Here is a 15657-nt window from a genome sequence, read left to right on the forward strand (position 1 = left end):
CTGGGGGGGGGGGCAGTTTTGGGACTCGTCTCAGGTGACCAAATGTCTTGGGCCGGCCCTGCTGACCCCCCTCCAGGAGTAAGGCTGGCCAAGGGGGCTGGGACGTCAGCTCAGGCAAATGCAACCCGGGGAGGATTTCCGCCTGAAGCCTGTGCCCCCTTTTTCATCTTTGCCTCCTTTTCTGAACCTGCCCCTGGGAATTCGGCTGGTGTTTTTCTCCCTCCTCCATAAGGAAAGCCCTGAGGGCCCTGAGCACTAGCATTCCCTGGGCGGTTGCCAAATGATGAGGGGTGGGTGTGCTTTCCTGCACACATGCCTGGGAGTAAACCACCTACCAGCTCCTCTTAGGTTTCCTTAGGTGAGAGAAAGGGTTACTAGAGTGATAGCATAGTAGGTGCCTCCCAGAACTCATTGGAGGAAGAGTAAATGGTGACCACCACAGCACTGTCGAAAACGAGGAAACAGATATCATTCAATGGCTCTGTGCTAATTTAAGGTAATATTAATTTGTGTGTTTGGAAGTATGCTTGATTCCCACCCCTACCCCTCAATTTTATTATTTTATCTGTTAGTAAACCACATTGCAGTTTTTTGTTTTACTATCAAGTGATGTATAAATTTAATGAAATAAATAAACAAATGGCCAAAGGCAACTTAAAAACAATTACTGTAATTTAAATAGAAATATAATACTTCTCACTGTATTTAGGTGACCTGAATGCCTGCTTAGTCTGCTGTCCAAATGCTGACTGTTGGCGGGCATTTGTTTGAAAACTGCAGCTAGACTATAAAGCCCTTGAAATAATGCTGTGTCTGCTATGTCTCTGTTCCAGCACTCTTTTCTTTAATCAAATTTCCACTATACTTTTCTTCAACAAGGCTACACTTTCTGAAAAACAACCTATTCACAATGGGCTTCAGAAACCACAAAGTTACTGTCTAACAACCTGCAGATAAAGACACTCACACATATTAATTAATTAATTAATTAATTACAGATCTTTCCAAAGAGTACCCACATTGAAGTATGATTTCTGGTAAAATAACTTACGGTGAAAAGAATTTTTAGGCAAACTTAATGCACGGAAGAGTTATGGGTATTTAAAGAGCTTAGATGGTTATTTAAAGATTGCTCGTTCAAAATATACATTGAGCTTTTGAAGCAAATGTCTAGACACAACTCCAGTTTTTCTGATATCTGCAGGCATCACATTGCCCACAGTCAAACTGGACTAATTTGAGTAATATAATAATTTTAATATTTGGAACGGAAATGAGATGAAGTGGGTGTCGATCAGGGAGAGAGAGCTTTATTGGCAGTATTTTTTAAATACTGAAATACACTTTTCCATTTTTTAAAAAACAGAAGTTTGAGATGGGGATATAAGGTTTAATTGATTTTTCTACCATATGTGTGTTAAGTTGTTCTCCAAAGCTTTAAAGACACTTTATTTCATTTTCTTGCTCTTAATCCCCCCCCCCCCAAGGTTTGTGCTCTACTGCCTTCAATGAAGCTTTATAGGAGGGTTGCCTGTGAACTAGAGGTACCACAGCATTGGTGCTGTTCATATTAGGAAGTTACTTTGTGGTACATTCTGCTTTGAAATTTGTCAAGTTACAATTTACGCGGTGAAACATTGTGATCATTGAGCCTAGGAGGAAGAAAGGGACATAATGTATAAATGAACTAGTAATAGGTTGAAACGCAGCTATGTATTTGATACCTCAACTTTGCTTGCTTGTTTTCCTTTTTTCGTCCTCCTACAAATAAAACCTATTCAATGTTCCGGGTTGCTATGTTCTTATTGTTTTTATTTACTGAATTTATACGCCGCCCTTCGGAGCCCAGATCGGCAAACAGAAACAGTACACACTTTAAAAACAAAAACAAAGCAAAAACATTCTAAAACATTTCGAACATTAAAAAAATAACAATTTTAAACACCTAAAAGCAATTTCAGTTAGGAAGAATCGTAAAAGTAATTATAGGAGGTTTGTTGGTTTGTTTTTTAAACTATTCTTCTGTCCCCTGATCTCGGGGTTGTCAGGAACATTATTCAGCAGCCACCAAATGCCTGAGCAAACAGCAATATTTTCAAATTCCTAAGGAAACGCAATAATGATGAAGACGGGGCAGCTCACTAGAGAGAGCATTCCGCAACCAGGGAACCTCTTTAAATGGGCTGACCGTCCAGATTGAATTAAAGCAATTTAAACCAACACCAACGGCACTGTCATTTTATTTATTTATTTAGGTTTTTAAAAGACTAACATACGAATCCTAACTTGCAGGTACCCGCTTGGAAAAGGCATTCTTAGTGCAAGGAATTCCTCTTCTAAGATGGCGGGTGCCCTTGCATATCCAATGCACCGTTTTTAAAAGAACGTAAGCTGTTTCCTAAGTCTTCAAAACCAGCGAAAAATGAGTGCAAATTTAGTTATATGTTAATAAAATATAGCTTGCTTGCATAGCTTAGATTTCTTTCTTTGGTTGCTACCGCTGTATACGGTATTATTCGCATTTGATGCGATTGCTGGCAGTTACCAGAGCCTCCAAGGCAAGGTACTAATTTATTTAGATGGCAGAGGCTGGAATGAGGGGTATTGGAATTAAGTTGTTCCAAGCTTCTTTGTCGATATGAAATAATTTACACTTGCTTCTTTTCAGAACAACAAAAACCTTTTTAAAAAGAGAGTACCCGTTTAAGATACGAAGTGTGTGTGTGGGGGGGTGTTCTTTGGTTGGACCTCGCAAGTGTGTTTTTTGTACAATGCGGGTGTGGCTTGACAAAGAAAATGCGAAACAGGCGCCCGAAATCTCTCTCTCTCTCCCCTCACCTCTCAATTCTCTTCCATTCAGTTGAAGAGTCAATTGCCAAAGGGGTGTCGACGGAGGGAGGGGTTTGACCCAGTTTGGCAAAGCAACCGATTTTTTGAAAGAGAATGTAACTCTTTCTATTGGTTGAGAAGTAAGGGTGAAAAGCAAAAATGATGAAGACTGGGCAGCTCATTGGGAGGGCATTCCGCAACCGGGGAACCTCGTATTGGTTGAGAAGTAAGGATGGGATTGTCCACCGGCGATAAATGCCCAGACCGAACCCCCAGCAGAATAGCAGAGTGAACCTGAGGGAGTTAACCTGAGGGATCTTAGTGTCCATTTTTAAGGCAAAACCAATTCAGGAGAGAGCGAGAAACAGTTTTTTCATGATGGCAACCAACAACGAAGGTAAGAGAAACTTTTTTTAAAAAAAGATTATTAAGCCCTGAGCTTTCCATGTCGGGAGGAAGATCTGCAAGTGTCGCTTCAGTTTCAGCCTTTGCTCATCCAGGTGCCTCCGAGCTTAACGTGAAAGGTTCCTTAGTCAAGAGCCAAATTCCTCTTTCCTGGGTTTTTGTGGGGTTTTATTTCGGGGAGGGGCGTGTTGTACCGTGGATGTAAAGGCTTTTTGTAAGGGATGGGTGCGTTGTGTCCCCTCCTTTTCAAATTTAGGAAGAAATTGTGCCCATACTTGTTCAGAAATCCTGGTTCCTGATTATGGCTTCCTTCTCCTTCCCAGTAAAATTATTGGTGGCACATACTTTCAAATATCAAAGGTTCTGGGTTTGAACAGTAAAAACTCTTAACAGACCTGGTTTCAACCTAATTTGAGGATAAAACCATCTGGTTTTCTGGGCCACCTTTATAGCCTGATCCACCTGACCGAACTCCCAAGGGAGTGTGCATAGGATATTCCTATTAGGATGGCATCATTCAGCACCTTGCATTGAGAGACCAAATGTCCAGCATTCAGCTGGAACCACACTTAAGCAACATTGCTCTTCTAGCCAATGTCCCGCAAGTCCCTAGTTCTCCCACACTGAAAAAATTACACCAGACAAGGCACAAATATTCAGCGGTCCTCTGAGCTATAAAGTGAAATTATGACCTATCCATTTGGAAATAATGGGTATTTTGTTCTCTCCTTTCTTTTGTTCAGACCTGGTTTCAGAACAGAAGAGCGAGAACAAAGGTGACTGGTTCCAAAATAATGATCAGGAACCGAGCTACAGCTCCTTATAGCCGCTGTGACAGAAGAAGTCCATTAAACAGCCTGGGGAGCAGCCCAAAAAGCAGCCATGCAGCTTCCATTATCCCGAAAGCTTTTGTTCAGACCTGGTTTCAGAACTGAAGAGCGAGAACAAAGATGACTGGGTCCAGAACAATGGTCAGGAACCAAGCTACAACTCCTTATAGCTGCTGTGACAGAAGGAGAAGTCCAAGCACTCCGAGAAGGAGTGCAAGAAGTCCGACGCAGCAACATTACCAGCCACGCAGCTTCCATTATCCCGAAAGCTATGAAGGAGCAGGGTTCTGGCAGTGACCTCTCAGCACCACGCAACCAGGAGAGCCCGTCTATGCTGCACAGCAGCAGAACTCCCAGGAATTGAACCCGGTTCATTACCAGCCAGCTGCTGTTGGGGGAACTGGGCTTTGTGAGACTTCCAAGGCAAGCAACTGCCCAGTTCCATATTATGATGCAGAGATGATGAGGCAACCTCCACCATCGGCTGGTAACTTCCGCGCTCCATCAAGCAGTAAAGCACTCTGGTCTGCAATGGGGAACAGTCATTCAATGGTGAACACTTATGCAATGGGGAATCATCCAGCTGCAAATCCCGTGCAAATGTTGCCTGAAGATTACCAAAATTGGCAACAAAGCAATATTTTCCCTTCTCCCGACGCCTTCTAGGGTTACCCATCCATATAAATCCCCCCCTCTTTTAAATTTTATATATTTTTTAGTTTTTCAATAAAGTTTGTTATTTTAATGCCTTCTACTGGCTTTCCTTTTACTGAAGCATTCTCTTTCCTTTGCCCAAGCAAGCTAAAAGCACTTGCATATTGAAATCAAAAATAAAAGCTGAACAATTGGCCACTTCTTCAAATAAGGGCCAAATTCAAAATCTGGAGTTGGAACAATTGGGGAAATGTTTCAAAAGGTTACAATTTTGCTTTTGTTTTTGTTGGGTTGATGTGGGTTAAATGTTTAGTTGGGGTTGGTGGTTATTTTAATTTGGGTATAAGTATAAACTGTTCATTATTGCTATTATTATAATAATTATTTATTATTACATTTGGTTTCTTGGTTTGCTATTTATTTGTTTTGTTGTTAAATGTTTGGTGCATTGTGTTGTAAGCATAATGTATTTTTGTACTTTTTGCAGAAAACAATAAAGCATATATGGATATAGATATATCCCTGTGTTTTTGTGCATGTGATTCTATGGGGATGGATTTTTCTGAGCCCTGCCTGCCTGCCATGCTACATAATGCCCTCCCTTTTTGAAATGTTGCCTGAATACAGAAAGGGATTGGTTCTGCCGGATCCCCTCTCTGCATTTGCGTGCAGCTTCCACGAAGGAAGAGTTCACCCAAACCAAAATCCACAGTAGCTTGAGGATGTGACTCAGACATTGGGTTAAATCATGGAATTCAAAGTGTTAAATGAGGATGCTAATTGAGAGTATTGGGAATGCCTTACAAGATTCCAATCTGTTTATAATGCTACACATTATCACTTCATCATTTAGTATTTCCTCTTGTCCCTAATCTTAAACCAAGCTAATCCTTGCTGAGCTTCTGACATCCAGACAAGGGACCAATTCTGTTTATGCGATACAGGGTTTGCTTTCCCTCTGCTTTCCACCCAAATGGTTCTGAAACCGGGTTTCAATTCCACGAGCTTATTTCTCTATATATATCCCACCCAGAGGCGCCCACTTGAATAGAACATTGGGCGGGGGGGGGGCAAGGGACCTGGGCCCAAGAGTTGGCTCCTAGGACCCCACCTTTTCCCCTGGGAAATTGAGGCGGCCCACCTCCTTCTTCCCCCTCCGCCCTCTCAGCCCCCGACACCCCCGCGAGGGAGTCCAGCCTGAGAGGCGCAAAGGCACCCGACTGAGCTTCGGGGCTGGTAGTAGGGTGGGTGGGGGTGTGTGTCTCTCTCTCTCTGTGTGTGTGTGTGTGTAGGGATTGTGGGGGGTGTAGGGATTGTGGGTGTGGGTGTGCAGGGATTTGAACCCTGCCTGGCCTCAGGCCAACATGCTAATACGCCGCCAAATATATATATGCCTGAGCGAACATGGCGCCCTATGGAGACCGGCTACGAGATAACTCTGAAGGGCTTCCCTCTCGACATTGTCTTCCCTTATTACGTTCCCGCAACATCAGCGCTATAACCAACGTCTTGCAGGGGCAACGGGGAGGGCATGTCCTTCCCGCTCCTCTTTCTGGTCCCAACGGCCGCCCATCCCCCACTCCCTCTCCCTTCGCCTCATAGAATCCAGGTTGGCACCGCGCGCTGTTTCCCGCCCAAACCGCCCCCGCGCATGCGCCCTCGCCTTTCCTGCCTTGGCGCCGTTTGGCCACGGTTTCCCCTGCGGCGTCACCCCGGCCGCCCTCCTCCTCCTCCTCCCTGGTCTCCCCTCTTCTCCCCCCCCCCCATCCCCTCCGTGTCCTCTTTGCTCCCTCTTAACACAATGACCCCCTCCCACCCCACCCCGCAGGGGGGACCCACCCGTGAGGCGAGATAAGCGCATTAGCATGTCTGGCCTCTGAGGATGGCTGCCCCCTCTCGCCTTCCATTCTGCTCCTTTCATTCCTTCATCCTTCTGCTCCCCTCTGGCCCCTCCAGGCTCAGCGCGAGTGGGGGGTGGGGGTGGGACCGGCTGTGCTGCCCTAAATCCGCCTCTGCTTGGAGGTTTTTTGTTCTCTCTTGTTTTTGGTTGATCATGATTTTTAATTATTATAAATCAAGACAGATCCATTTAGTCAGAAATATGTCCCTCTCAATCCCTACCATTTCATTTACTTATGTACTGCTTTTGAAATGAACCTCACAAAGTGCTTTACATCAATATATCAAAACAATAAGCATCCATTAAAAATGTAATAAAACAGCAAAGGTAAAGTGCAAGGGGGAGAAGTTCGATGATTTTAGGATTGTAGCTTTTAAAAGTGTAGTTTAGTGGGAGGTTGGATCTTATTATTTTTTGTTAAATGTGAACCTCATTTTTGTTCCAAATTGTTGCTCTCTAGACCAGTTTCTATTCACCCAGACCAAATGATTCTGCCAGCCTGAACAGTTAATACTTAAACTCTTCTGTATTGCTTCATCAGTGTGATTCCACTATTGACAGAGAACTTTGATCACCATGTTAACATCTATGATGTCATGAATAGCTCTATCTGAATTGAAATTTACATGGATTTGCTGAACATTCAGATATCTATTTAAATAGTGTGTGAAGCAATCCTAAGAGAATGATAACTTGGGAAACTGCTCTGCTTGGCTGTCCTACAATTGCATTCAGGATAAGAATAAGACTACAGTGAGGGCAGGCAGATCTCTGAAGTACCAGGTGTGTATCTTTTCTCCTCAAACTACTTGCCAGCTCAAACACTGCACAGAATTTTCCCCACTGATTGATCTACGTTGGATTATTCCTGTCTGATTTTGGGATGCAGGAAGAGCTGCTGATTTGTTCTATTTGTCTAGTTTTAGGAGGGTTTTAAAAACAATTAATTAATTAAAAACATTTAAAGACAGAAGAGAGAGAGACAGACAGACATTGCACATACTTTTGTAAACCAAGAAAATCTTTAGTAAAGATACATTAAAAAGAAACATTTAAAGACCACTTGATTGTAATAGAATCTCTGTAAACAAAACATTAAAATTACCAATGACTGACAGTTAAAAACAAGTATTTTAAAAATTTGGAATATAATTTAAATCAGCAATAAGCTAAAAAGATATTAAAACACATTCCATTTCTACATGCCTAGATAGGCTAGCCTAAGTAAAAACACCTTTAGCAGGTGCCGAATATAATAGTTTTTTGTTGTTATTTTTATTTTCCAGTGCTTGCCAGTTTTTGTAGGTCAATGCCAATAAAGATTTGAATAAAAATAACTATTTTGAGAATCATTTCTGAAAATGGCCTCTCTTCATAGTTGTTTCTTTTTTTAAAAAAAAACCCAACAACAACAAATAGTTTGTCTCTACTTCAGTTTCATACTTTCCAAATTTCTCAGTTAAAAGAGGGTTTCCTATTCAGTAAGACAATAGTTACTTTAGTGTGAGTGAATATATATGTACAAGTAAACACACACACACACACACTTTTATGGGGCCTGGATACATTCATGTCCTGTTAACATAGCATGGAAACATTCCTTTCATTCATGTTGCCTTTTGTTTCATTCATGTTGCCTTATCTAGCTATGAACTCAAGAGATGGCCCTAGACAAGTTCTGTCTCTCAACCCTAGCCCCTTGGAATGTATATAAGTTAATGATAAGGTTGGGCTTGATTGTGTCCATAAAGAAGATAATTATTTAGAGAGACAGAGTCATCTCAGGCTGATTTGGAGTTGATGGTCCAACTTCCTTGGCCTGAGCACAAATTATCTATTCAGTTAACTGTGAGAGAATTACTCATCTGAAAATTAAGATTACAGGATTTCTTTGTATTACAGCCTTATTCCTGGCATGATGAACCATAATTGATCCTGAGACTGATCACTGCCATTGTGTGAGTATGTTTTAACATGCAGCCTGAAAAGAAGAGGAGTTCTGAAGCATGTGGACTACCCCTACTCATTGGCAGAGTTTGCTTGGAAATGTTTTGCTTTGCTGATGGCAGTAAGCCCCTGTGACTTCCAGCAACCTGCCTAGCATATCAGTTTGTATAGAATGCTAAAACCATGGCTTACAAAACGATGTTTTATTAAACCATGGTTTAGCTGCATTGTGTGTGAACCCAGCCCATAACTATGGTTTATTTACTATGGTTAAATGTTCTAGCTAGTTTAGAAATCTTAATTAATGTTAACCATAGCTTAGTGTTACATGTGAACCTGGATACCCTCCTTAACTATGGTTAAAGTGCTATTGCCCAAAAGTTGCAATGCTGTCAATGAAGTGCTGCAAAAAATTCAAACTGCTCTCAAGGTACAACTGCTCTCGCTGTGCTTTTAATGATTCTATGATGCATTGAATCAAGATTTAACTGATTATCTGCCTGATGCCTCAGTTGTAACCATGGTTTATTAACTATGGTTAATGTTAATAAGGGGTTAGTGTTACGTACAACCAGGCCAATGACATGTTCTAAGATCTGATCAATAGCTTCAGTAAGAATTTATAAAGTAGTTTGTGAAGGTTTTCCTTCTGGTGGTGTTTTTTAATTTCAAATGCTAAGATGACTAAAAGAAAGATCTCTGGGTTTTTTTTAAAGGTGAGTTTGAATAGTTTATTAAATTCATTATAGATGTTATCCCAGAATTCCCCGATGACCACATATGGTAAAATAACCCCACATTTGTTTTACATCTCCAACAAATCAGTGATCCTCCTTTATACATTTTCGCTAGTTTCAAGGGGGTATGATGCCATCTATATAGCATCTTGGGACGTGGGTGGCACTATGGGTTAAACCACAGAGCCTAGGACTTGCCAATCAGAAGGTCGCCGGTTCGATTCCCCATGATGGGGTGAGCTCCCGTTGCTCGGTCCCTGCTCTTGCCAACCTAGCAGTTCGAAAGCACGTCAAAGTGCAAGTAGATAAATAGGTACCACATTGGTGGGAAGGTAAACAGCGTTTCCGTGCGCTACTCTGGTTCGCCAGAAGCGGCTTAGTCATGCTGGCCACATGACCTGGAAGCTGTATGTATGCTCCCTTGGCCAATAAAGTGAGATGAGCACTGCAACCCCAGAGTTGGTCACAACTGGACCTAATGGTCAGGGGTCCCTTTACCCCTTTACTTTATATAGCATCTTCATGGTGCTTTCCCTAGAGGAACCACATTCTAACATGCAGCACATTGTGAAGACTGGGCCTGATTTCTGAGTTCACATAATGTGTATAGATATCCATTCCACTGTACATTCTATTACCTTTGCCACTGCCCTTTCTAGAGTGCTGAGAGACTAGAGTGCTCCAGTTTTTTCAGGGTCAACATTTTGTGTTCTTCACAATACTAACAAAGCCTTTTGACTCTTGGCAGTTTTTTGTTTTTTTCATTAGAATGCCTTTGCTTAATTTTAATTCATGACATTTGACAATTTTGTGCAAAACAAACCAGACATTTTAACACACAAGGCATTTGCGATCAGTTCCTGACAGTACTGAGTAATCAGTATTTAAGCAATCTTTATTATTATCCCTTAACAACACAGTTGTGGCAGTTTGACTCCTCCCACCAATGTGAACAAAGGCTTGCTAGACAGCTGATATCAATCTAGACTCAATGTCTGGAGATCAGTGATAAGGCATCACATGTTTGCAGCTGAGGGGTGGGGTGGGTGGAGTCAGAAAGAGCTTGAAAGGGAATTTTTAACCCTTTCTGCTTTGTTTCCCCCCACCAATCTGAATGGCTTCCCAAGCTTCTATATTCTTCACATGGCAGGGATGGCCAGAAGGTAGATGAGCTCTAGGTGATTTTAAGTAGATCAGAAAGGATTTCTGACTCACCCATGTTTATCAATAACAGCAACAAAGTAATCCCCCTCCCCTAAATTCAGCATTGTAGGTTCTATACAGTAAAAAATAAAATAAAACGGGAGGGGGGGAAACAAATTTGCTGCATGGTGCCTGCAACCTCCACCCTTCCTGTTGTGCAAATACTAGCTCTGAGGGGGCAACTTGGGTGAAATGGCATGGTGTTTTAAACCCATTCCTTAGCACCGCAAACAGATCTGAATCCGTAACTACCACCTCAACCCCCAAAATGTTGTGTTTGCCATTTCTAAAATTAACAAGAAATGAGTTTATTACGGATCTTCCAAAATTAGGTCTGGCTTGGTTCCAAGTCACTTTCTCTGTAACAGAAAGTGTTTTAGTGTAGGAAGTAGATTTCACATAGTGCATGGAGTAAATATATGGAGGTGTGGGCTTTAGAATTTGTATCAGGATGATAGATTTGAATGACTCCCAATACATAGATTGAGTTCCCAGGCCATTAGTTGTTTATCTCTACTCAGTAAAGAAGTAAGGAGTTTTGTTTTGTTTTTAAAAGAAGCATGGTAAGAATCAGAATGGATTGTAAATCTATTACATTCTTCTTTTTTATTCATTTTTGCTTTTAACAATTATCATCTCACATAAATCATACTCATTCTACACATAGGATTCCCTGAATCCCCAGACTTCCCTCCACCTTTCCATGGTTTCCCAATATCTTCTTTTCCAACTGCAGCATATAATATTCTCTATATTTTCTTAAAACTCAGCTTTTAGCATAGTTCCCACTACATTGCAAGAGCTGTTTGGAATCCTGCCAATGTTTTTAATTGTTTGCAGTGTTCTTTTAAGTAACTTATAAAGTTTCCCCATTCTTTATTAAATTTATTGTCCCCTTGATCTCTGATTTTCCCAGTCATTTTTGCCATTTCGGCATAGTCCATCATCTTTATCAGCCATTCTTCTTTTGTAGGTACTTTGTCTTCTTTCCATCTTTGGGCAAATGACAGTTTTTGTAGCATACATAAATTGTCTATTCTGATCCTTAGGTATTTCTGGATCTAAAATTCTTAGTAAGAAAGCTTCAGGTTTTTTCACAAAAGTAATTTTAAACATCTTTTTCAACTCATTATCAATCATTTCCCAATATCCTTTTGTCTTCTTGCACGTCCATCACGTGTGGTCAAATGTGCCTTCTTTCTCTTTTACTTCCAACATATATCTGTAGCTGTTCTATACATTTTTGCTAACTTGGTAGGAATTCAGTACCAGCGATACATCACTTTCATATAATTCTCTTTCAACATACAGCATGTTGTAAATTTTAAATCTTCCCTCCATAATTTTTCCCATGATGCCAATTGTATAGTATGTCTAATATCGCTTGCCCGTGAATCTATCACATTCTGATTCTTGCAGTGCATTTTAAAAGAATCTCCTTTTGAAATATGTATGATCAACAATCCCATTTCTGCATTGATCGTGAAGACCTTCACAGCTGCAAGAATTTGACTATGCACTTTGGAAAGTATGATGGTTGAATTGAAAACAAGTTCCTTGTCTTGCCAGCCACAGAATTTTAACAAGGCCAGCAAGTTGCTAACCAATCAGAGAATCAGGAAACCATCTTAAAGTGCCTACAAAATAGAAAAGGTTTTGTCAAGTGTCTGAAGTTCAAAAGGCAGGAGAGCTGTCTAAACTCAGTCAGGACTGGGTCCATAATATTGAATGCATAGAATCTGTAAATTACAAGCTGTTCATCTGAACCATGGGGGACCACCACCAACGTCTTCCCTGAAAACCTCAGTCATCAAGCTGTGATATAAGGGATCAGATGGGCTGCATCCTCCAGAAACTCCTGTAACAGCTCCTCCACCACTCTCTTCACCATGTTGCCCAAGAAGGGGGTATTTGCAAGCAGATGGTGGTTGTCGTAAAGCACAACAAAAGGTGCAAGAGGAGGTTGCAACGGGCACAATGACACTTTTTCCTCTCATGCCTTTGGGCCTGCTCTCGCTTAGGTAAATTGCCCCCACCTCACTGAACAACCCTTTACCCAAAGGTTTCTTTCCCTTCAAATTTCTAGCCCCAGAGTATGCTGCGAAGGACCTTTGTGAAGGGGTAACTAGTAAGTTGGAGTCTCAGACAGGTTTTCTTTAAATAAACAATAAAGATTTATTTAAGGCAAGATAGTATATAACACAAATGGATTCAACCTAGGTTAGTTCAGAAATACAGTGCGATTTCACTTTAAGTTTGTCTTCATTTGTTTTTGCATTATTGGTTTGCACCTCCAGCACACTTCTGATCTATTTTTATACCATTTGGTCAGGGTAAGGTGCCATCTGTACATCATTTTCATGATGTTTTCTCTAAGATTATAGCATGCTGTAAACTTCATGTCCACCTTCCATAATTTCTCCCACTGGTTCATGCAAATATTATATCCAAGTTCTTGGGCCCAACGCACCATCACCCCTTTCTTTTACTTTTTCTTTTACCTCCCACTCAAGATATAGATTGTACATTTTTGAAATATATTTTCCTTTGGATTGGATTACTTCTTTTCCCAAATCTGATGTCTTATTTTCAAATCCTTTTTTTAAATCTGTACTTAATCTTTCATTTAATTGAAAATATTGTAACTAATCCGTCAGGTACAACCTTATTTCTTCAAACTTCTTCAGTGTCAATTTGTTATTGTTTTCTTCTAATATCATTCTATACGTTGGCCAGTCTCCTTTCATATTTTTCTTTTTTACTGCCATGGCTTCTGTCGGTGAGGTCCACCAGGGGGTCTTTGGTTCTAGTATTTCTTTATATTTTCTTCCATATTTTATAAGGGGATTTTCTCACTATATGGTTTGGAAAAAAAAACCTGTGTACCGTCACCTTCTCATAGACTAAATACGTGTGTGACAGAAATAAAATCCACTGAATTAAATGGGACTTACTCTATAGTGTGTTCAGGATCGTAGGCTTAATTAAAAAAATTAAAAGCTTTCCTTGCAGTTGTGGCTGTGACTGCCTATCTATTTTATTCCGTTGTATTTTATCCTTTTCTGATACTCTCCAAACATCTCTAAGACTTTGGTAATCATCCAGTTTTGGTTAACCTGTTCAGAGGAGAGGATTGATCACATCAGGTCAATTACCTACTTAGTTATAAAACTAAGAGTGACTACAGAACTGAAAGCCTCTCTTCTATCTGAGATGCATTGGTGACACTTTCCTCTCACAGGCCTTGGGTGGCAGGCTGTACTTTATTTCAGACAGCCCATTAACCTAAAAACACCTCTTTATGAGTAACAGGCCATATAACAGGATTGTGGACAAGAGGGACCAGACGCTGTGGCAGAGCCAGGTACCAACTCTTTTCCCATATCTAGTTTAACATAATTATTACAGGAGCTAATAATGTCAATAGAACCTGAGGGGCTAATTCACCTGCTCATCTTCCAAAGTAATATATGCCATCAGTTGCCTTCGAGCTGGTCTAAGCAATGACCTTCTAGCTGGTCTATGCAAAAGAATGAATGAGCACAAATCTGAAATGGCAGTATAGAAAAGCCAAAGAGGGAACATTTCAGCTTCTCAGGATGCTCTGTCACTGACCTTAAGGTGTTCATTACTGAATGAAGTGACCTCAGACCATGAGACCATTGTATTACAATGCACCAGTGCTATTATTTGCAGATGGAATCAATACAATAGGTGCTGGGTTTACGTTTTTTAAAACCACACTGGATGTGCTAAAAACTGGCTTACCAGTGCAAGGATGTCTGTGTTATCAACTGTTTTTGGTGCATAACTGCAGTTTAAAATGTCACAATCCTCAACTGTATAATTCAGCATTTAGTTTCCCTCTGGTAGCTTTTTACAAGCTCCCCACCAATTGTGCCCCTGCAACTTTATGCATCCAATGAAGTGAATTATATTGTGTGTGTCATAATAAATTTTGTAATCTTTCAGGTGCCACAAGACTCTTCTGTTGGTTTTGCAGAATTGAAAGGATTCGCCCTGCACCAATTTTACAATGATTGCTTACAGATTGAAATGGTGATCTGAAAAAGCCATTGTGAAATGGGTACTAACTTTTGTGCTAGATTCTACTGCCTCAAATGAATGGCATCTCAGCCTGTGGTCTTTATCTTGCAGGTCATGATTACAACATCTTTTTGTGCTTAAATAAGAAAGAAACTCTGATCTCCCTCACCCCCTGCTTTGTGAAACACATTACCCTACTGTGGATTTTGGAGTTGCTGTTGTTGTTGTTTTCTAATGGGCCAGCATGCCTACTTTTGCTTTTAATTGAGCTTATTTACAATGGATAGAGTACTCGTCATCTCCAAGAGAGAAAGTAGCTTTTTTTAAAAAAAAATTAGGGATGAGGGACATACAGAATCAGTATAGACTGAGTTCATCTTTTGAAGGCAAGGATGTGGTTTGTTTGTTTTTTAATTGCATGCATTAAATGCTTGTTTTTATTTCTTTAACTGCAAATGATTCTGGAAGAAGATCTGGTCGGTTGGCAACTAAAGAACTACTTGTAGCTGTTTTATTCATAGATCTCTTGTATCACATCTAATTTGTGCATATGTGACCACCTTTCTGTATATGAGGTCTGTTTAGGAGAATGCCAGGCTTTCCAAGAAATGCCAGGTTTTCCAAGCATTCTGCTTCACACAGTAGCCAACCATATCACTATGCAATACCAAAAGCAGGACACAGGTCAGGTGAGTACCCTTTCACCCTGTTCTTTCCCAGCAATTGATATGCCTCTGATAGCATATATCCATAACGATTAGTAGCCACTGATAGTCTTAGCATTCATGAATTTGCCTAATCTCTTGAGAAAGCCATCTAGGTTGGCAGCCATAATCACATCTTGTGTAATTCCAGGGCTGTGCTTGCGCACATACACACACACACTAATATGTGGACCCAGATCAGCCCTATCCCAACCTAGGTCACACCCAACCCAGATCTGGTCCTATATCAGGGTAGGACTAAAGGGGCAGGGCAGGGTAAGACAAATCCACTAGATTCAGTTTGATCTGCCAAATCTAGCACCCAGCCCCATTAAATTTCATAGTGCAGTGTTGAGAAATATAGTGGACTGGGCAGGTGAGGTTTTATGACATGGATTTGT

The 15657-nt window shown here is 40.8% G+C and overlaps 2 protein-coding genes and 1 long non-coding RNA gene across 4 annotated transcripts in view; 2 read left to right on the forward strand and 1 right to left on the reverse strand.

Annotated features, from left to right (window-relative positions):
• Nucleotides 1-15657, reverse strand: part of LOC310763016 — a 143757-nt gene that overhangs the window by 70644 nt on the left and 57456 nt on the right. The window lies entirely within an intron of this gene.
• The window catches only part of LOC310762970 (double homeobox protein 4C-like), an 89459-nt gene that overhangs the window by 55731 nt on the left and 18071 nt on the right, over nt 1-15657 (forward strand). Inside the window, exons 4-5 of one of the 2 annotated variants that reach the window (XM_083614881.1) lie at nt 3978-4017; nt 4199-5552. In XM_083614881.1, the coding sequence (XP_083471007.1) occupies nt 3978-4017; nt 4199-4428 (270 nt within the window). In that variant the 3' untranslated portion in view covers nt 4429-5552. Of the gene's footprint in view, nt 1-2292; nt 2387-3977; nt 4018-4198; nt 5553-15657 lie in introns of those variants that run through there. The other variant, XR_014548324.1, reaches the window with a different exon arrangement.
• LOC310762959 (uncharacterized protein) overlaps nt 1-15657 on the forward strand; it is a 27432-nt gene continuing 11775 nt past the window's right edge. The window contains exons 1-2 of the mRNA XM_083614856.1: nt 1-496; nt 8521-8576. The gene's annotated coding sequence lies outside the window, so the exon portion shown is untranslated. The remainder of the gene's footprint in view (nt 497-8520; nt 8577-15657) is intronic.

This window comes from Podarcis filfolensis (assembly GCF_964270895.1).
Source record: "Podarcis filfolensis genome assembly, chromosome: 5".
Taxonomy (NCBI): domain Eukaryota; kingdom Metazoa; phylum Chordata; class Lepidosauria; order Squamata; family Lacertidae; genus Podarcis; species Podarcis filfolensis.